Raw genomic sequence first — 23,531 nt, 5'->3', positions numbered from 1 at the left:
TTCTAGCTTTGCAACTAACTAGTTCAGGAGCTTAGTCAAATAACAGATTTATTAAGCTTCAGCGTGGCTCTTATACAAAATAAACGACTTGCCTGCACGGTTACTAAAATTCTTCAGTGAGCAAAATTTTTGTAATTACTGTTTAAAATATTTTTTTAGTTGGATATAAATTTAATCTATCTGTAACTCTGCTTCGAGGGAAGCCCAAGTGGCTCAGTAGTAAAGAATCTGCCTGCCAATGCAGGAGACGTGGGTTTGATCCCTGGATCGGAAAGATCCCTTGGAGAAGGAAATGACAACCCACTCCAATATTATTGCCTGGGAAATCCCATGGACAGAGGAGCGTGTAGGGCTGTAGTCCACAGGGTCACAAAAGAGTTGGACAGGACTTGTTGACTAAGCAACAACAATTCTGTTTCACCCCTCATTCCTGAAGAAAATCAGATTCCGCAAACTTATACACTTACTTGTCAAATTTAGTATCCTATTAACAAAACCAAACTTGGTAAAAAGGCATAATCCAAGCGATAAAAACAGAATGAAGCACTGATTTCAGTGTGTGATGCAAAATGAAAATTACATGATTCCCATAAATAGATAGTAAAAATACCAAAATATTAATAATGGGAGTTTTGAAGTAGTACAATCATAAATGGATAGTTTTCTTGCTTTCTCTTTTGTTTCTTTATTCTTTCTTTCTTTTTAGTGTTCTATGTCTTTTTAAAAACAACTTCATGTATTAGGCTTATAATAAGAACTAAAATTAATTTTGCTTGAAAACAAAACAAAAATACAATCTTAATATTCAGTTTTCTGGTTATTACTATGTATTTCTTGTTTACTTGGATTACTGTGAACTGGGAATTTCAGAGATTAAACAGATAAATGAAAAAACAAATCTTGAAGCAACACTTAAAAGTTATTTCTTAGTAAAAGCCAAGAGAAAGGAGAAAAGGGCAGCTCATACACTGCAGATAAGAGTGTAGATGGGGACTTCTCTGGTGGTCAAGTAGCTAAGCATTTGCCTGCCAATGCAGGAGACACAAGTTCGATCCCTGATCTGGGAAGATTCCACATGTCACAGAGCAACTAAGCCTGTGTTCCACAATGACTGAAGCCCTGACACTCTGGAGCCCACGCACTGCAACTGCTGAGCTCATGCCCCCCAGCTACTGAAGCCCTCATGCTTTAAAGCTCATACTGTGCAACAAAAGAAGCCATTCCAATGAGAAGCCCATACCCTACAACTAGAGAGTAGCTCCCGCTCTCTGCAACTAGAGAAAGTCAGCAACCAAGACCCAGCAGAGCCAAAAATAAGTAGTTTCTGTAAAGAGTGCAGACTGAAACAGCTTGTAGTAAAGTATCCTTTGATTATCTTTAAAAATGTAGTTAACACAGCAATTCCAGTTCCCATAATCTATCCTACAGAAATTCTGATCAATATGCATAAAGATATAAAGACTTTCATTATAAATTAGTTTAAAACTGGACTTTTAAAAAAGTTAAATTTCCTCTGTGAGCTGCGAATTTCAGAAATTAAAAGATTTATGAAAAAAATAAATCTTGAAGTAACATTTAAAAGTTTGATATTCCTCCATCAACAGAGGAATAATATAATAGAGGAAGAGGTAAATATTGATATCTTTAAACTAGAGATATATTATATCACTATAAAGGATGGCCTAAAAAAAGTTAATATTTTTAAGTCACCAAATAATTGGTAAAGAGTAACCTTTATGTAAAAAAAGAAGCTCTACATTTATTTTATATGTGTAATTATATTTATAGATATGTTGGTGCATAGGAAAATATCTGGAATTTTTCAACAACAAATTCTTTTACCAATGGAAGTGGGAAGTGAATTTATTATGGAAGTGTGTAGAAAAGAAAAACTTTTCACTTAGGTATTTTATGAGCTGATTAAACTTTTTCACTAACAGTACATATTTATATGTTACAGATATGTCATGAATTAAGCACACAGGCACAAATAGAAACACATATACCCATAACAGTATATTTATACATATGAATTTTTAAAATGATCATACACAATGCTGGGAAGTTGTAAATACCAATCAAGTGACATATATCGCAGCAATTAAAATATTATTTTCTAGAATTTCCACAGATTTCTGCTCAGCACTCCACAGTGACAGCCACTATGGCTGTGTGTGGTCAGTTAAATACTTATTTCTCTTTTTTTTTTGGTGCTCCCTCACATTTTTCTTTTTTGTGAAATTTTAATTGGAGGCCAATTACTTTACAACATTGTGGTGGTTTTTGCCAAACATTCACGTCTTGAGGATGCACCTGACACCAAGATCCAGCATCTGCCCCTGAAAGAGTACGCTAGAAAGATTTAGTATATTTAGAAAGAGAGGTTCCACCTCTGAGTTTGTCCTCTATTGATGAACATTTTAACTTTAAAAAAAAAAATTCACTGTTTTAAACTAAATTATAATGAAAGTCTTCATATTATATCTTTATGCATACATATCGGGCTTCCCTGGTGGCTCAGAGGTTAAAGCACCTGCCTCCAATGTGGGAGACCCGGGTTCGATCCCTGGGTTGGGAAGATTCCCTGGACATACCAGTCAATCAACTCCCAAGAACAATGTATAAAAAAAGAATGCCAAGTTACTAATTCTGTTGAGAAATTAGCCATCTCATGACATGAACTGTTTCCTCAGAGATGCCAATTTATAATCCAAGTGTGTATTTATTCATTAATGGTGGGAGTTTTAATAACTTTAGCCTAGGGTGGTCTGACACCTTCCCTTATCTCAGGTGAGATGACCTGCCTCTGTCCCTATAGTGGCGTGGAGTAGTCAAGTCCCTTGGGCAGTGCTTAGATGGGTACTGCCTATGTTTGTCTGCATGACTTTCTTTCCTACAGACACTATAAACATTGATACATTTGAGTCCTACAGCCCCGGAAGGTTGGTGAAGGTGCCTCTGCAAACTCTGCTCTGATTCTTAGATGCTGTTTCCATAATTCCCACAGAATAAGTGTTGTTACTTTAGATATTTTTCAGTTAAAAAAGAATTCATGATACTATATTAAACAGCCCGAAAAAGTAAGTTTGTACTTTAATTGCAACTGTATGAAATATACATACCTGTTAACAAAAAATAGAGGAAGATATGCAAAAATGAAAATGTTTTGAAACTGAAAACTGCTGTGTGTGTTTGTATATGCACCTGCTTAATTCATGACATGTCTGTATTTTACATTTTATTAAATTGATCCTTATATTCATTTACTTACTCTGAACGTATTTTAGAGAAGAAACTCATCTGTTGCCTTTCCCCCTCTCCCCATTCAAAACATTTTCATATGCAACATTGCCTCCATCTAGTCATTAGGATTGTCAAATAATTGATAAATTATTGATAAAGTATTTTAGTCTTCCCATGGATGGGTAGTGGTGTTTAATGGACATGGGTACAAAATAAAGTGTTATACATTCACTTAATATTATTTCAAATGTATGCGACAGGCTACTAGGTAGAGGCATGGGAGGAATGTTTATAGTCAGAGGGCAAATTCAAATGAAGACCTAAACAGAGAAATCCTCTAATGGTTGTTCAAGTAGAAATGTGTAAGAGGGGTGATTCATGAATGGTATACATAGAAATCAGTGCTGGTAATAGCTAGCTAGAAAGTGCTGTTCACATCAAACAGTGATTACTATAAACCTCTAATCATGTGCTCTGGAGAGAGCCTTGTGCTTTCCCTCTGTAATTTCTAGTTCTTAAACTGGAAGTCTGTGACTTCGATTCAGCTCTCAGTGGCTTCTTAACTGTTAAATGTAGGCTTACCCATGAAAAACTGCTGATACAATCTGCTATACCCTGCTGTACACAAGCAGAATTTGACGAGAATAATGAGTTTTCTCTTTGATTTCAATGTGCAATGATGGTTTGCAAAAATAAGAAAAAAATGACTGGCAGTTTACTATAAAAATACTTGAGAGGATACTCTTGATGCAGTCAAAGAGCTTAATGCAAATTTAAATGATATATCTGCCCCAAGAAAACAGTCATTAACTTCCTTTTAATTTTAGCACAATTCATCCTTCAGTTAAATACCTGGGAGGCAATCTTGTACTGAGTTTGGGAGCAAAAGTGAGGCAAAGGGACACCCTAGAAAAGGTAAGAAGGGCTGGTAAGAAAATACTGAGTTGTTCATCCTTTAAACTTTGCAGAGTAATGAGTCCCATCAATCATATTTATTAACTCAGCAACTAAGGAGTCTTGCTCTGTAAAGTAATTATGTTATATATTGAGCATGTCCAGTTTTTGTGACATTCAAATCATACCCTCTGATCCACAAGTCAGGCTGGCATTTTGTATGGTTCCTCCTTTGCCATTTAGTGCAGGATCTGAAAATGCCACTTGTGGCTTAGTCCACGTAGTTCAGTGGTCCCCAACGTGACCAGTTATAGACTAAAGTGAAAGTGAAAGTGAAGTTGCTCAGTCGTGTCTGACTCTTTGCGACCCCAGGCTCCTCAGTATATGGAATTTTCCAGGCAAGAGTACTGGAGTGGGTTGCCATTTCCTTCTCCAGGAGTCATAGACTAAGCAGGCAACAAAAGAAGTACGGAGAGAACAGCTGTGGCAAAACAGTGTTAGTCAAAGTTTGGAAGTGAAAAAGTTTTTATTTCTCCAAGTTATGGAGTGGAAGAAGGACATATAATCTGATACAATGAATTGTGCTGAAAATTCTGGAAGAGTATTCAGATGAAGGTGGTATTTCCCATTAGACAAAGGGCTCATGTACCCACCTCTTAGTGAACAAAGGACAGAAGGGCAAATAACCGGGAGAATGGACATCCTGAGTGACTGTCTCCCTTGTCAGTAGTGTGATTACTGTGGCTGCATATTCTAGCCCTCAGAAAGAAGCAAACATCTTCGCTCAGGATTAATGGTCCTTCTGCCTACCTGTTCATATGTGCATGATATAGGGAGCTCGTGAACAAGCAGGAATAGCAGTTCTGTTCTCATAAAAGCTTGTCACAATCAACTAACAACTGTTTTACACCCCCACTGCATTTTTTCCCAGACATCCTGGCTTGGAGGATGGCATCATATTCATAAAAGAAGACCTGTTACCCTGTTATACTGTGTAAACTGCTTTTAGGAAGTAACATAATTCCTTTAAGAAGCTGCATTTGCAACTAAAAGAGTGCTATTACTCTTCAAGTGTAATGATGTTACTATTTTTAGAATATTGGGGTGGGTTGGCACTGATCCATTTACATGTTTTAATTCTTTATCTTTTTCTTATACCAAATATGTATGGAGCACCTGTTACTGCGTATAGAAGCACCAGGACCTATGGATATAAACATAAATAAGATAGTCCTTGTTATACATGGATTTTCCTTATAAACTGGGGAATATAAAAAATTCAACCTATCTACCAATATAGTTTTAACTCAATCTCTGAACAAGATAGCCAAGAACTATTAGCATCAAATTAATGACCATGACTGCTGGCCTACTAATTTTAGTATGGTCAATAGGAGAAAGAATAATTCCTAGGCCCAGGATTCCTCTATTTTAATAACAGAGATAATATGGCTCATTAAATGCTTTTAAAATATTCAGCCAAAGAGGTTCCCAGACAAATCAATAGCTATGAACTTCATTGTCCATGTGTCAGAAATCAGCCAACGTTGCCCTGTTATATCAGTATCATCTTCCATATTATATTGAGTAATTTTCATACAGCTTCTGAATATAGCTGATGTGAAATATGGGTGAAACAAATTATTTCTTGAAATATTATGTTTCTTAATTTCAAAAGTGAAAGTGTTAGTTTCTCAGCCATGTCTGACTCTTTGTGACCTCATGGACTATAGCCCACCAGGCTCCTCTGTCCATGGAATTCTCCAGGTGAGAATACTGGAGTGGGTCACCGTTCCCTTCTCCAGGAGATCTTCCCAGCCCAGGGATCAAATCCAGGTCTCTTACATTGCAGGCAGATTGTTTACTGTCTGAGCCACCAGGGAAGCCCCTTCCTTGTTTTAACTGAGCTATAAATTTTAGTATTTCACCAAGCATAACTCAGAAATATCCTTTAAGTAAAATAAAAGCCAGCACAGCTAGTCAGTCAATCTTTTAAAAGCTGCTTTATACTAAACCATTGCAATGTGCAAATATAGAACTTGATTAAAATACTATATATAAAATATTAACAGCTGCAGTTATTAAAACTACATTAAACTCCCTTGAGCTAGGCCAACATAATATGAGCTCTTTTTTTTCCCTTCAATTTAGTAAAGGCAGAATTTGGTTTAGTGAATGAACACTGGCTTTTATATTGTTTGTTTCATTTCACTAACCTGAAATCATTATCAAAGTACTTCAGCATCAAAACACCAAGATCAAGCATACTAAATATTTCCGCTGGATTCTAACAGAAATCCACCATTTGTTTATCTTCTTTCTTACTGCAAATAATATTCTCTTAAGGCATCTCTCTTTTTCTCATTCAGCACTGAACTTTGTAAATTAAAGTTGGTATTTTCTGCTCTGATCTTTTCCAATGAGGATATAAACAGAGCAGTTAATAAAATTTTGGTAATCTGGATGAATTAAAGAGCTTAAATAGAAAAAAAAGTAGATTTTCCTTGGCTTGAGAATTAAGGTATTAATCTGATTCTTATTGTAATAGATCATCCAGGGAACTTGGGCAATTAATTAGATTGCATCACCACTTAAGACTGGAAAGAAATATCCAGGTATAAATCATTATTATCAAATGAATAATGAATGTTTTATTTTCCATTTCATATTATTTTGCATTTAATAAAAATTTGACATTAACTACATACTTTTCCATACAGTTAGAAGATATCTAGAAAAAATTTTAGGTGAAAGAAATACAACCAATCTGAAGTGTAGTTTTTTTTTTTTTTTTTGCCCTTCTGAACTTCCAAAAGATACCTACTGATCTGATCAGTTATGTTTTAAATTGTTACAATATCTGACTAAAATTATATATATTCTTGAAAGTCACTTTCAAAATTAGTTCTAGATATATTTTAAGTCAAGTGATAACATCTGTAAGTTAGTATGTCAAACACAAGATTAGTCATGTTCCCATCCTCTTTTAAGTCTTCTTTCTGAAGGTTCTTCAGAAGTAAATTAATTGTTAACTCTGATAGAAATAGGCTGGGGGAAGCCAACAGGTGGCCACCTATTACTGTATTTCTATATTCATATCAATGAACTCTTCTCAGCTTAAATTGGAAAAACAAAGAAGAATCCAATTTGTAATGCACAGTATAGTACAACAGACCAAAATTTTTTTTTACTCTTTACTCTCAATCATCTTAGATACTGGAGAAAATGGCAACACAGCACAGACTACACAGAATAGTAGCTTCTTCTCCTTTTGAATTTCTTTAGAGGAATGAAAGAACATAGAGACCAAGTTTACAGAGAAGAATGAATCAGAAACTGTACAATTCTTGGGGATCAGAACAATGGGTTCTGACCATCCTTCAACACTTCACCCTCACCCCTGCCTCCCTCTCAATTTTCATACATTTCAGCTCTTTATTTTAGTGGACAAAAAAGATATTTCCAAAAGTAAAAATATGATCTTCTAGATAGATAAACAGAAAAGGAAAGCATGAATAATTGTAAAATAGCAAACTGCTCTGCTGCAGAGAGGCCAGAAACAGACATGTGACGTGGGAGTCTGTGAAAGGAGGGAGTGAGAAGGGGAGCTCACTCCCGCACTTCAACAAGGCCCTTCTAACCTGGGACGGTAATCACAGATTCTTGGATCTGAAAGAAGCACTCTAGGTGTCATCTGAATGTCATCTGATCTGTGGTTTCCAAATGTGGCTGACCAAATCATGTCCTCAAGAAACTTTGCAAACATGTAGAATCCTAGTCTCCATCATTGTTAATTCCCTGTCCCTGGTACTGGAATCAAGTGAATCCTTCCCAAGATGCTTTGCAAAGAAAGAAATCCAGGCCTTAATAAAAAAATGCTGAGGCCAAGTTTATACTGGTATTTAGTGGAGAATCCAGAGAGGCTAGTATAGTATAAAACCAAATAAGAGAGTTGGTGGTGGGGGGGGGGAGAGGAGAATGGCTAAGTCTAAATTCAACCATCTTCACTTAGAAGATAACTTGATTTGTAAGTGAGAGGTCCAATCAGCATGAAAGCAAAAGGTGAAGAAAGTGAAAGATAATATACCGTTGCAGACCTGAAACAAATTGTTTCTCTCTCTATCTGCCCCCACCACCTCTGGGTTTCCAAATGTTATTTGCTTGCCTGTATGGTCCTTGGCCCCACAAACCTAACACTGCTCAACTCCCTAAGCCCCCTAATCTACTTCTGCATTTCAGAGTAAGTAAATGGTATTTCTTCAGGCGTTCCTACCACATGTCCTCCTTCCCCCCACTTCACAAGGACTTCAGAAAAAAAAAAAAAAATAAGTGCAGCGAAAGGAAGTCAGAGAAATAAATTCTTATTGGTGGAATTTGAAACCTCTTTTATCAGAAAGGGAACCTATTTGGAAGGCAGCAGAGTTTTGCCAGCATCCTTGAAATCCTCCTGTATTGATTAAAGTGTTTTGGATACTGAAGGCCCACCTTGGATAAAAACTATATTGTATGCCTCTTGAGAAATCTGTATGCAGGTCAGGAAGCAACAGTTAGAACTGGACATGTAACAACAGACTGGTTCCAAATAGGAAAAGGAGTACGTCAAGGATGTATATAGTCACCCTGCTTATTTATCTTCTATGCAGAGTACATCATGAGAAACGCTGGACTGGAAGAAACACAAGCTGGAATCAAGATTTCCAGGAGAAATATCAAGAACCTCAGATATGCAGATGACACCACCCTTATGGCAGAAAGTGAAGAGGAACTAAAAAGCCTCTTGATGAAAGTGAAAGTGGAGAGTGAAAAAGTTGGCTTAAAGCTCAACATTCAGAAAACGAAGATCATGGCATCTGGTCCCATCACTTCATGGGAAATAGATGGGGAAACAGTAGAAACAGTGTCAGGCTTTATTTTTTTGGGCTCCAAAATCACTGCAGATGGAGACTGCAGCCATGAAATTAAAAGACACTTTAACTCCTTGGAAGAAAAGTTATGACCAACCTAGATAGCATATTCAAAAGCAGAGACATTACTTTGCCAACTAAGGTCCGTCTAGTCAATGCTATGGTTTTTCCTGTGGTCATGTATGGATGTGAGAGTTGGACTGTGAAGAAGGCTGAGCACCAAAGAATTGATGCGTTTGAACTGTGGTGTTGGAGAACACTCTTGAGAGTCCCTTGGACTGCAAGGAGATCCAACCAGTCCATTCTGAAGGAGATCAACCCTGGGATTTCTTTGGAAGGAATGATACTAAAGCTGAAGCTCCAGTACTTTGGCCACCTCATGTGAAGAGTTGACTCATTGGAAAAGACTCTGATGCTGGGAGGGATTGGGGGCAGGAGGAGAAGGGGACGATGGAGGATGAGATGGCTGGATGGCATCACTGACTTGATGGACGTGAGTCTGAGTGAACTCCGGGAGATGGTGATGGACAAGGAGGCCTGGTGTGCTGCGATTCATGAGGTCGCAAAGAGTCAGACATGACTGAGTGACTGAACTTAACTGAAGGATTTTATATATATTGTATTAAACTAAGGATTATATGATTATATTTCCCAGATTTCATATTTGCCACTTCAGGCACCTCTAGACATCCAATGATATAAGAGATAATTGGGAACATAAGAACCTTGAGTTTTGTCATTTGCAAACTCAGGATAAAATTCTTGCAAGATTTGGCACTTGATTATCCATTTAATGTTCATTTAAGAAGCTGTTCTTGAAGTTTTTTGAGCATTTGGGGTTTGATGCCCAACTATGACAATTAATTAGCTCCTTCTGATTCTTGTAGGATGTGAAACAGAAATAATAACAATTTCCTTTCCCCTAAAGACAGAAATGCAAGAACTCTTTAATACGAGTTGATTTTAATTCCTTTCAAATGGTGTTCTAACAGATAAACAGTTGAAAAACTGATAAATTACCTGACCGTCCGTCTCTCTGGAAGTCCACATGATACCATTCTCCATCATTCACCTTCTTCTGCAGGGCTTTGATTTTGATTGTACCTGACCCCATGTCCAGGAGGAGGTAGAGGTGGCCATCCAGCATCTCAATAGCAAAGAAGTCTACCTTTATCATCTGTGGGTGCTTGGCATCTTTTTGGTGTCGTGGCTTGCCATGACTAAATAAGATGAGGCCATTTGGCTCCGTTGTACGGAAATCAAAGGATATGGAGCCTGTTTTCTTTGCATTCCATTTAGGCAAAGAGATGAAGGATTCTGGGGTTTCAAAGGTGATTGGGTCCAAAGTTGCAACATTCTCACATTTAAATGCCACCACTCCATGGATCTTCATCTTTGGGTCACCTTGCTTGGCAAGTCGAGATAATTCCAGCCTTACATCATTATTTTTATACACAACCTGTAGGGAGAGGATAATAGTGAGAAACTGTGCCCGTATTTTAATATTTCAAATTTGTTATCAGTTCATGTAACTTCCAAGTAGAGCCTGAAAAGACACACACTGTTTACTGCCTTTTGATGTACAAGATATTTTTTTTCAGCAAAATAAAATCCAGGTATCAATTCGTTGAACTATTATAACCTAATTTCATTCAAATAATGTATGTACACACTCACACAAAGTCTCTGTAGCTAACTCAAATAACTTGAATAAATCTGTATAGAAATTTCATTATTTCAAGAGTGTGTAGACTTGCACTTAAAGCATTTGCTTTTGTTAGTTGGCTATTATGCTTTGTTTATTAAATATGCTGAGGTTTTTCAGTTTTACCATCACTGAAATATTTGAAATTAAATACTTTCAAATGCCAGTTCCCTAAAATATAGCATCACTTCCATGGTATATATTAACTTTGTAAAATCACAATTGAGATAGAAAACATCTTAAATTTTCTCAGAAAAATTATAAAATATGACTAAGATTCAGAAGTTCTCTCTTACCCTGCCCTGCATTAATAACTGTTTGAATAATGTTAGTTAACTCTGGAACTTGGTGTTTTCCCTAAATCCATTCAGTCTATATAACCAATACTCTTAATGTATACTGATATGGAACAAAGTTTGCCTTATACCCTCATTTCCAAAGGCACTTCACCAAAGTGGTGGGGTAGTTCTCATTGTTTGTTAATAGTCCCCTTGCATTTCTGGGACTCCAAACGGCACTTTGGACAAATTCTCCAGAATGGCTCACAACATCATGCAGCTGCTATCACATCACCATAATAAATTTGTAGCTCTTCCGACATAAGGATAAAGAGAGATTCACATCCTTTCTCTACAAAATCCATACCATGGATAATTACATTTCCAAAAGATGTAAGTGATGCTGACTTAAGGATAAATTATTTATCTATGTCCAGATAACTATCTAATTATTTTTACAAAGACACCTGAAATTTCACAGCAAGCCAACACTGTCAGTTTCTAAATTCATTTATCCATGTATAAAAATAAACTTGTATAACAATAAATAAGCCTGTGTCTGATTAGTGCTATAAAGTTAACCAGGTCAAGACAGCTGTTATTTCTTCTAAACCCATGGTAATTGAGCCAATAATATGGCTGATAAATTTCCTGATAGGATTTGTTAATGAACGTCCACTTTTCAGAGTGAGTAAAAGTGCAAGTTCTGGTTTCAGACTCCCTGAGTTTCATCTCCAAGACTTGTTTATAGAGAGGTAATACTTTACGACCATGCTTAGTCACTCAGTCATGTTCGACTCTTTGTGACCCCATGGACTGTAACCTTCCAGGCCCTCCAGGCTCCTCTGGACGTAGGATTCTCCAGGATTCTCCAGGCAAGAATACTGGTATGGGTTCTTTCTGACCCAGGGATCAAACCCATGTCTCTTATGTCTCCTGCGTTGGCAGGAAGGTTCTTTACCACTAGCACCACCTTGGAAGCCCCAACACTTTTGAAGATGGTTAAAATAATTAAAGAAGGAAATGCATGTGATAAAATCTACCTAAAAGGGAATCAATACAATGCCAAGCACATTGTAAGATCTCAATAATATCAACCACATCAAACTGTATGATAATAAATATCATCATCTCTTTATTATCATCCAGTGGACACAAAGATATGAGTTCTAATTAATTATGAGAAAATGTTCAGAAATTAAACACACTCATATAATTGGTATATTTTAGATGAATTATGCCAAATAAATATATCACATATTTCAATGCTACTCCTGGTGTTTCAGTTTATCTTTATCTTGAAGAAGGATTATTATAAAAAATATTATATCCCTTATTCCTTGAACATAAATGTATAAAGGTTTAACAAACATCTATTGACAACAAATCCGCCTGCAATGCAGGAGACCTGGGTTCAATCCCGGGGTTGGGAAGATCCTCTAGAGGATAGCATGGTAACCCACTCCAGTATTCTTGTCTGGAGAATCCCCGTGGACAGAGGAGCCTGGTGGGCTATAGTCCATGGGGGCAAAGAGTTGAACACGACTGAATGACTAAGCACAGCACATTGACAGCAAAAGAGAAATGCACTAAGGCTATAATGAAAAAGAATTAGATTAATTCTTAATATACTTCCTTGAAAAGAGAAAGAACTATTTATTAACCTTTGGGAAAGATTATATAAGGTTGATTTCTCTGAGAATCTTTAAAAGTGAAAGTGAATGTAGCTCAGTTGTGTCTGACTCTTCACGACCCCATGGACTATACAGTCCATGGAATTATCCGGGCCAGCATACTGGAGTGGGCAGCCTTTCCCTTTGCCAGGGATCTTCCCAACCCAGGGATTGAACCTAGGTCTTCCACACTGCAGGCATATTCTTTAACAGCTGAGCCACAAGGGAATCTTTAGAATTGGATATAATGCTTTCCATGGCAGATTTTCTAAGTTTTATCACCTCTCACCGTGATTTTCAAGCTACCTAAGCCTAATTTTTGTTCATTTTTCCTGATGATTTATATCTTAATATGTGGAGATTCTTCTGACATTCATCAGGAATGAGTATTTTCTGACCCAAATGATGCAGATGATAATGCTGATCCATGCTAACACATCACCATAAAATAGAACTATAGCAATGGAATTGGATGTTTCTGACATGAGCAAGTGTGTATAAGGTGGGGTATATTGTCTCATGGGTCCCACACATCAGCTACCAGAAAGCTGAAAATATGTAGGGTTAGGGCAATTCTAAGTGAGAATTTCAGTGAGAGATTTAAAATCGCATGAGTGAATGGGGTGCCCTGGTGATTCAGGAAGTTTCAGAGAGATGGAGAAGAAACGTTAGGATCCCCTAGATCACAATACTTAGGGTTAGCCATGCACTATGCCCTCCACCCAAAATGGGAAAATTAATCTCCACCAGAATGTCTGTTCTATGCAGGCAAAAACCCTGCAACAAGATCAGTGCTTGGCATGGAGCAGATATTCAATAAACACTTGCTGACAGTTGAATAATATTCTTTCTTCGTTTTTTAAAACCTACTTCACATATTATTAATAACAATATTTACAAGTACAGTTAAAAAATAACAGAATGTGGTATTATGGACCCATATCATAACTAGCTATAATTTTTAGCCAATTTCCCTAGAAAAATGTGAAAACTTACATACATGTTCAGTTACAAATGGCAAGCTGACCTATCACCTTCAAACTAATTTTATGGGATAGAAACTGCTATCATAGTAAAAACACACGAGTTAAAATTCTCCAGTAGTGAAATAATTTTTCTAGAACTATCTTGAGCACGATTTTTCTTTCCTTCTCATTTCATATATTTTGAAAGGCAACTCTAGAAGACAGAAGAGTGATATTGGATAGGCAGGCTGATGGCTCTCAGACCTATACAACTGCTTCATCTCACCCAGATTTCATATACTATACTTTTCTGGGGCTAGACTTACTCTTAAAATGCACTGAACATAGTTCAGTTATAATAATAATGAGTGGCCAGTAAGCACTCCAAATCTCTCTCTTTTTTTTTTCTTTTGCTTCCTTCTGAGATACTATGGTCTTCAATCTACAAATTATTATTCATATATGTTTTTCTTATTTCTGTTTAAAGTTGTAATCATTTAATAGTTTCAACAAATCTTCATACACTTTATCATCTTAAAAGTTGTTGATGTTTTTACACATTTATTTGGATCTTCTTACAGAATCAAAATTTCTGGGGGGATACTGATTTTAAGTTTTTCTAAAGAGTAATTCGAAATGTTGAATTTCACTTCCCTGCTTCATGAAATGATAACATAAGCCCCAGAGAAACAGAGACATATTTATTTATTTGTTGGGCTTCTTTTGTAGTTTGCTTTAGATGCCATATGATTTCCACACATTGCTATGAGATGATCTTTTTCCTTTCTTTCAATGTTTGTTAGAATTTTTAAAATGTCACTCACAAATAAGCAAGAATACATTTGTGTTTTTATATGTTTAGGCTTGAAATTTGAGGTGGACAGTCACTGAGTATTTTATTTCATCATGATAATAATCTTAAAAAGGCAGGAAAAATAAATGGGCTAAAGAAGGACGAAAATTTGGTAGTCTGGATAGACTCAGTTTAAACACAAAGCTTTTACTTAAGTCAGGCTGCCTAACCTCTCTCTGTCTCAGTTTCTTAATTTATAAATCAGTTCAGTTCAGTTCAGTCGCTCAGTCGTGTCTCACTCTTTGCAACATCATGAATCGCAGCATGCCAGGCCTCCCTGTCCATCATCATCTCCTGGAGTTCACTCGGACTCATGTCCATCGAGTCCGCGATGCCATCCAGCCATCTCATCCTCTGTCATCCCCTTCTCCTCCTGCCCCCAATCCCTCCCAGCATCAGAGTCTTTTCCAATGAGTCAACTCTTCACATGAGGTGGCCAAAGTACTGGAGTTTCAGCTTTAGCATCATTCCTTCCAAATAAATCCCAGGGTTGATCTCCTTCAGAATGGACTGGTTGGATCTCCTTGCAGTCCAAGGGACTCTCAAGAGTCTTCTCCAACACCACAGTTCAAACGCATCAATTCTTCGGTGCTCAGCCTTCACAGTCCAACTCTCACATCCATACATGACCACAGGAAAAACCATAGCCTTGACTAGACGGACCTTAGTTGGCAAAGTAATGTCTCTGCTTTTGAATATGCTATCTAGGTTGGTCATAACTTTTCTTCCAAGGAGGAAGCGTCTTTTAATTTCATGGCTACAGTCACCATCTGCAGTGATTTTGGAGCCCAAAAAAGGAAAGCCTGACACTATTTCTACTGTTTCCCCATCTATTTCCCATGGAGTGATGGGACCGGATGCCATGGTCTTCTTTTTCTGAATGTTGAGCTTTAAGCCAACTTTTTTGCTCTCCTCTCTCACTTTCATCAAGAGGCTTTTTAGCTCCTCTTCACTTTCTGCCATAAGGGTGGTGTCATCTGCATATCTGAGGTTCTTGATATTTCTCCCGGCAATCTTGATTCCAGCTTGTGTTTCTTCCAGTCCAGCGTTTCTCATGATGGACTCTGCATAGAAGTTAAATAAGCAGGGTGACAATATACATCCTAAATGTACTCCTTTTCCTATTTGGAACCAGTCTGTTGTTCCATGACACCCTGTGTCGGAGGTCAGGGGCGGCCGGGAGAAGTCACCTCGTGCCCGAGGCCAGGGGTGGTGACCCTGAGGAGCCACCCCCAGCCCGAGGCCACGGGTGGCACGCCCGAGGCCAGGAAGAACAGCCCGAGGAGAGGTGGCTGCAGCAGGCACAGGAGGGCGTAGAGGAGCTATCCCACGTTGAAGGTCAGGAATTTATAAATCAGACCCCCCAAAAGGAAAGGAATGTTAAATCCTTAAGTCCTTGAGCTTTTTTCCCTCAGTATCTGCAATTCTGGGCAGAGGTAAAAGATGCCCCATTGCTCCTTCTCTTTGTTTGGATCTCCTGGTTGTGATTTTGATGCCAAGATATTGTTCCCTCTTCTGAGCTGTATCAAACTCTAGTCTGTCAGTTCAGTTGCTCATTCGTGTCCGACTTTGCAACCCCATGGACTGCAGCACACCAGACCTCCCTGTCCATCACCAATTCTCAGAGCCTATTCAAACTCATATCCATCATGTTGGTGATGCCATTCAATCATCTCATCCTCTGTCGTCCCCCTACTCCTACTCCCTTCAATCTTTCTCACGATCAGAGTCTTTTCCGATGAGTCAGTTTTTTGCATCAGGTGGCCAAAGTATTGGAGTTTCAGCTTCAGCATCAGTCCTTCCAAAGATATTCAGGACTGATTTCCTTTAGGATGGACTGGTTGGATCTCCTTGCAGTCCAAGGGACTCTCAAGAGTCTTCTCCAACAGAACAGTTCCAAAGCATCAATTCTTTGGTGCTCAGCTTTCTTTATAGTCCAACTCTCACATCCATACATGACTACTGGAAAACCACAGCTTTGACTAGATGGACCTTTGTTGGCAATGTAATGTCTCTGCTTTTTAATATGCTGTCTAGGTTGGTCAAACTCTAATCCATTAGTAAAGAGAATGTTCACCACATCTTTAGGTACACAGACATGCCTCAAGAATTCTATCTATCTAATGTTTGTACAGATGATGTTGAAGATATTGGCAGATACATAAATCTCTTTCCACATGAGGATACATGCATGAAATAAGCAGATCATTAAAATATGTTTGCCACTCAAATTATGACTTCTACTGTTGTTGTTATCAATATATTTTAGTTTAAAAATCTTAATGGTGCTCAAATAAATTAACAGGCATTGATCAAGGATTTTCATACATTAACTATCAGAGTAGTAGGGGTTGTGAAATGAGCGCTGTAGTCAGAGTTGAAGTTCTATGCAGAGATCTAGACTCTGACAGGGCCCTCTTTGAAAGAACAGGAATGACTCCTTGTAATCTAAGTTTTGTTTTTTCTCTTTAATCACAAGTGCAGTTTAAGAATCTGATTCTCAAGTCAGATCTCAGAGAGAATTCCAGCCCCCCTTCTTGTAATCCTGTAACTTTATGGAAGCCCTTCAACCTTTAAGAGACTCAATATTATCTGTAAAATGGTATAATAATATCTACCACATTAGGGTTATTGTAAAAAATGAATAATAGCTCAATTAATGTGCTAAGAACAGGGCCTGGCACAGAGTAAGTACTAAAATAAATAGCAGCTGTTCTTATTTATGTGGTTATCATTATGAATAACAGTACTATCATTCTTACGGTGAATTAATGGAGTTGTACAATATAAGTGTAATAACAAGGGTAATAGTTAACAAGACACATGGTAGATGACTGGCCAGTGCATTAAAGTAATTAATAAGTTGTAACCAGCAGGATCAAAGAGGTCAAAGCAGATTAGGGCTTTCTTTTTTATTCTGATAGCCCTATTGTAAAGTACACCAAAGGCTTTCTTTAAAGATGAGATTTCTCAGCCAGGAAGTTTACACAGGAAACTGATGATCCTGGGAGTTTCACTTTCACTCATAAAAAGGAGTTTCAGGAATCAAACTATCACCACAACCACCAGCACCAACATCTCCACTTCAAGAAGAATCAGTTCAGATTTATGGAGGGTTTACTTTCTGCCAGGTCATATTATGAGATGCATGGACATATTACGTTTACTCCTCAGAAGTATCCTAGGAGATAGGGAATATTATACAATTTTATCAATAAATGTTTAGAGGTACCAAGCTCATTGAATGTTTTTTATTATGACCATGTCAAATACTCAGTGTTCAAATATCTAAAGACATTAATTTCAAACTTTGTTTTTGTCTCAGCAGGAAATTTCACTTAGGTTTTGATAGTTGCAAAGTTAAGAGATATAGCCACTTGCTACCATGCAAAGGGATGACCTTGATATAAATTACATGGATTAGTCTAAAAAAAAGAAAACAAAATAGTACCTTTGCTTTCATTTGTCCTGATTAAAATAACTTTAAATGAATGAAATATCACAATTAAGTAGAGGGATTTTTTCACGTGACTATAAAATGTCTCTTCAAACCCAGTATAAGCAGAGGGCCTTATTTTTCTATTTCTGTGGGTTTTAAACAGTTACGTCTTTTAGGATATAATATGTACAAATATATATACATATATAGACACACAGTCCTCCTTCGATATCTGCAAGGGATTGGTTCCAGAACACTCCTCCCTTCAGTTCAGTTCAGTTTAGTTCAATCACACAGTTGTGTCCAGCTCTTTGCAACCCCATGAACTGCAGCATGCCAGGCCTCTCTGTCCATCACCAACTCCCGGAGTCTACTCAAACTCATGCCCATTGAGTTGGTGATGCCATCCAGCCATCTCATCCTCTGTCGTCCCCTTCTCCTCCTGCCTCCAATCCCTCCCAACATCAGGGTTTTTTCCAATGAGTCAACTCTTTGCATGAGGTATCCAAAGTACTGGAGTTTCAGCTCTAGCATCAGTCCTTCCAATGAACACCCAGGACTTATCTCCTTTAGAATGGACTGGTTGGACCTCCTTGAAGTCTCAAGAGTCTTTTCCAACACCACAGTTCAAAAGCATCAATTCTTTGGTGCTTAGCTTTCTTCACAGTCCAACTCTCACATCCATACATGACCACTGGGAAAATCATAGCCTTGACTAGATGGACCTTTGGTGGCAAAGTAATGTCTCTGCTTTTCAATATGCTATCTAGGTTGGTCATAAGTTTCCTTCCAAGGAGTAAGCATCTTTTAATTTCATGGCTACAGTCACCATCTGCAGTGATTTTGGAGCCCAGAAAAATAAAGTCTGCCACTGTTTCCACTGTTTCCCCATCTATTTCCCATGAAGTGATGGGACCAGATGCCATGATCTTCATTTTCTGAATGTTGAGCTTTAAGCCAACTTTTCACTTTCATCAAGAGGCTTTTTAGTTCCTCTTCATTTTCTGCCATAAGGGTGGTGTCATTTGCATATCTGAGGTTCTTGATATTTCTCCCGGCAATCTTGATTCCAGCTTGTGTTTCTTCCAGCCCAGCGTTTCTCATGATATACTCTGCATATAAGTTAAATAAGCAGGGTGACTATATACAGCCTTGACGTACTCATTTTCCTGTTTGAAACCAGAACCCACTCCAGTACTCTTGCCTGGAAAATCCCATGGATGGAAGAGCCTGGTAGGCTACAGTCTGTGGGGTCGCAAAGAGTTGGACATGACTGAACGAATTCACCTTGTTGTTCCATGTCCAGTTCTAACTGTTGCTTCTTAACTTGCATATAGGTTTCTTAAGAGGCAGGTCAGGTGGTCTGGTATGCCCATCTCTTTCAGAATTTTCCACAGTTTGTTGTAATCCACACACTCAAAGGCTTTGGCATAGTCAATAAAGCAGAAATAGATGTTTTTCTGGAACTCTCTTGCTTTTTTGATGATTCAGCAGATGTTGGCAATTTGATCTCTGGTTCCTCTGCCTTTTCTAAAACCAGCTTGAACATCTGGAAGTTCATGGTTCACATATTGCTGAAGCCTGGCTTGGAGAATTTTGAGCATTACTTTACTACCATGTGAGATGAGTGTAACTGTGCAGTCGTTTGAGCATTCTTTGGCATTGCCCTTCTTGGGGACTGGAATGAAAACTGACCTTTTCCAGTCCTGTGGCCACTGCTGAGTTTTCCAAATTTGCTGGCATATTGAGTGCAGCACTTTCACAGCATCATCTTTCAGGATCTGAAATCGCTCAACTGGGATTCCATCACCTCCACTAGCTTTGTTCGTAGTGGTGCTTTCTAAGGCCCACTTGACTTCACATTTCAGGATGTCTGGCTCTAGATGAGTGATCACACCATCGTGATTATCTGGGTCATGAAGATCTTTTTTGTACAGATCTTCTGTGTATTCTTGCCACCTCTTCTTAATATCTTCTGCTTCTGTTAGGTCCATACCATTTCTGTCCTTTATCGAGCCCATCTTTGCATGAAATGTTCCCGTGGTATCTCTAATTTTCTTGAAGAGATCTCTAGTCTTTCCCATTCTGGTGTTTTCCTCTATTTCTTTGCATTGATCGCTGAGGAAGGCTTTCTTATCTCTCCTTGCTATTCTTTGGAACTCTGCATTCAGATGCTTATATCTTTCTTTTCTCCTTTGCTTTTTGCTTCTCTTCTTTTCACAGCTATTTGTAAGGCCTCCTCAGACCCCATATCAAAATCCACAGTTGTTCAAGTCTCTTATGGCATAGTATTTGCACAGAAGCTATATACATCCTCCCATATACTTTAAATCATCTCTAGAATACTTGTAATACCTCATAGAATGTAAATGCTATGTAAATTTTGCCAGTGCATGGCAAATTTAAGTTTTGATTTTTGGAACTTTCTGGTATTTTTTTTCCTGAATATTTTTCATCTTTGTTTTGTTGAATCTCTGGGTACAGAACTCATGGATAGGGATGATTGAATATATTCTAAAAGTTCAGGAGGTTTAAGAATTAATCTGAGACTGTTTCAGTTTTACTTTTTATTTGTTCATTTAAATGCACTTACTATTTTTACTCTATTAAGAAAAAGAATACTTCCAACATCCAAATTTAATTCTTCTTTTCTCCTATCTGTGATCTGTCTATGCAGCATCTACTTACAACAATATGGCCATTTCAAAATACAACCAAGAGTTAGCCAGTAAGTGAACAAACAGTATAAGGACCCCTCAGGCAACTAAGGGATAAATGTCATTTGTTTTGCCAAGACCTAGATAAGAAACAGTTAGGAAAAGGACATGAACTGCATCACAAGTTTCATCCCTAACATTAACTTATTTATTATTTTGAAATGATTTTTCAATCCCTGCACTTTCAGTTGAATCAAATAAGTGCTTGTTAGGCAAGGTATTGAAGAAGATTAGTTTAATCACTTCCCTTTGCACACCCTCAGTCCAATAAATCTTGGACCACTGAGAATAAAGCACTTTAGTTTATCTTGAATATCTACCACACACACACACACACACACACATATATATACAGGTGATGTATAAACTATACGTGGATGCATACACATACACAGAGTATACATTCCCCAATATAAATGTTTAAATATAATACACATTAAATCTGCTATCACTGATGTCCAGAAAAAATATACACATATATTAAAATAGACTGTACATCTCTAATAGATAAGTAGACATTATATATGGATGAAAGTGAAAGTTGCTCAAAAGTGTCCAACTCTTTGTGACCCCATGGACTATACAGTCCATGGAATTCTCTAGGCCAGAATACTGGAGTGCATAGCCATTTCCTTCTTCAGGGAATTTTGCCAACCCAGGTCTCCTGCATTGCAGGCGGATTCTTTACCAGGTGAGCCAAAAGGAAGCCCAAGGGAAGCCCATGATGTATATATACCACATATACATCAAAATAAACACACATACATTAATATGCATTAAATAATTTTAATTTATATTAAGATAAATATCTAATATAATAATCCATAGTAAACACAAATATTTTGTATATCAAATACAAATATTTAATAATTTAAGAAATTAGAGAGTTCTTGGCTAAAATATACAAATAGTCTTACTCAAGGTCTTGGGTCAAAATGTCTTGGCCTAAAAACAAATTTTAGCACTTATATACGTTTAGCACGTTCCAAAGGAAGGGTTAAAACACCCCCCCCCCAAAAAAAAAGGTCTTACAATTAAGATTAAAAACAAAAACAAAAAACAGGCTCCCCTCAGTGTTCCTGCCAGCAGGAAGAGATAATTATAAGAAGAAGTAAAGGCAAGGGGTGTGATGATCACATTTTTTCAATGATTGTATTCATTATTATCCTATCATCTACCTGAGATCAAGTTTCTTACGCTTTAGTGGCTTTCTCACACAAAGACCCTAGCAGAGAACTTGCTTTATTTTTTTAACTGATCAAGGGACTAATAGGATTTTAGCTTTTCTGAGAATGTCACACCATTGACGTTTTCATCTAAAACCTGAACACATCCACTGAGGCAGATACACAGCCAGGTGCAGGGACTCGTGTATTTGGAGCGGCTCCGAGAAAGGGTAGCAGATGGCAAGGAAAGTGTAGGAGATGTACAAGCCCTGTACAGTTTAGCTCCATACCTCTTTAAAAATAGGACTTCACGTTGAGGAAACTCAGTCTTAAGAAGAGTTACATAAAGCATTTTGAAAGGTAAAAGGGGCTTGAGGGAGTAGGAATTGCTGGTTTTGGGGTTTTATTTTTTCCATTTTTTAATCCTATTTAGAGATGATATGCCCATAAAATGTTTGACTAAATCAACACTCCTCACACCAAAATAAATATTTTATAATAATAATAATAAAATAATTATGGAACATGAAAATAGATTCCAATAACATCATTTCCCAATAAAGACATATGAAGAATCTACCTGTCAATGCAAGAGACACAGCTTCTACCCCTGATCCAGAAAGACTCCACATGTTGAAGAGCAACTAAGCCTGTGTGCCACAACTATTGAGCCTGTGCTCTGGAACCTTGGAACCACAGCTGTTGAACCCACATGATGCTACTGAAGCCTGCATGCCTGAGAACCTGTGCTCCCATAACAAGAGAAGCCACTGCAACTAAAGTGTAGACCCTGCTCTCTGCAATTAGAGAAAAGGCCACACAGCAGCAAAGACCCAGCACAGCCAAAAATAAACACATTAAATTAAATTTAAAAAAGAAATCCTGAATTGTATTAGAAAGAATAAAAAACAGAATGGTGAAGAATTTTTTTAAAAGGCATATGACTTATTTAATTTGAAACCAAAAATTAGCTGAAATATAGATAAAAAATATTTTGTTTAAGCAATGTAAGGAAAGAAACCTTTTTTTTTTTTTTGCTTAGTTCCAAATAAGCATCACCAAATACATCTTATTCATAAAAAGAAGGAAAAGAAAAATCCTCTTGCTTTGTCCTTCCGTCATTCCACCATCAGTAAACTACCTCAATTCAGTAGTCAACAGTGGATGCCATCTGTACAAGTTAGCCGTAGGGGTTAAAAGCGGAGCTAAAAGACTGTGATGTCCCTGGGTTAACAGCTCTATTTAATGAAGCTTTTAGTGGCATATGGGTATGTGGCAAAACTACTCCATTAAATGTGGAAAGAGTTCCATTAAATAGGAATGTCTCTTTTTCTCAAAATAAAGACTCAGTAACTCAGTAATGTCTTTGGGAGAAATATATATATATATAAAATGAAGCACAATAGTCAGTAACATGAGATTTGACATGCTGATTCAAAAAAAAAAAAAAAGGTGAAAACTAGATGGATCCTCTTTTTCAGATGAGTACAATGAGGTTCCCTGGAGGAAGAAATGGCAATCCACTCCAATATTCTTGCCTGGGAAATCCCAAGGACAGAGGAGCCCCATGGTCTACAGTTCATGGGGTCACAAAGAGTCAGACGCAACTGAGTTGCCTGAGCAACTGAGCATTCACACAGGCAAACTGAGGGCTCAGAAAAACCAAGGGATTGTTCCAGTTAGCATTAAGCTCT

At 37.6% G+C, this 23,531-nt stretch overlaps 1 protein-coding gene across 17 annotated transcripts in view; it reads right to left on the bottom strand.

Annotated features, from left to right (window-relative positions):
- NRXN1 (neurexin 1) overlaps positions 1-23,531 on the bottom strand; it is a 1,215,464-nt gene that overhangs the window by 660,476 nt on the left and 531,457 nt on the right. For all 17 annotated transcript variants that reach the window (XM_068971240.1, XM_068971223.1, XM_068971278.1 and 14 more), the window contains one exon: positions 10,062-10,500. In XM_068971240.1, the coding sequence (XP_068827341.1) occupies positions 10,062-10,500 (439 nt within the window). The remainder of the gene's footprint in view (positions 1-10,061; positions 10,501-23,531) is intronic.

The sequence above is a fragment of the Capricornis sumatraensis genome, chromosome 1, assembly GCF_032405125.1.
Source record: "Capricornis sumatraensis isolate serow.1 chromosome 1, serow.2, whole genome shotgun sequence".
NCBI classification, from domain to species: Eukaryota; Metazoa; Chordata; class Mammalia; order Artiodactyla; family Bovidae; genus Capricornis; species Capricornis sumatraensis.
Note: the sequence above shows the minus strand (reverse complement) of the source record. Positions and strands in the feature narration are given on the sequence as shown.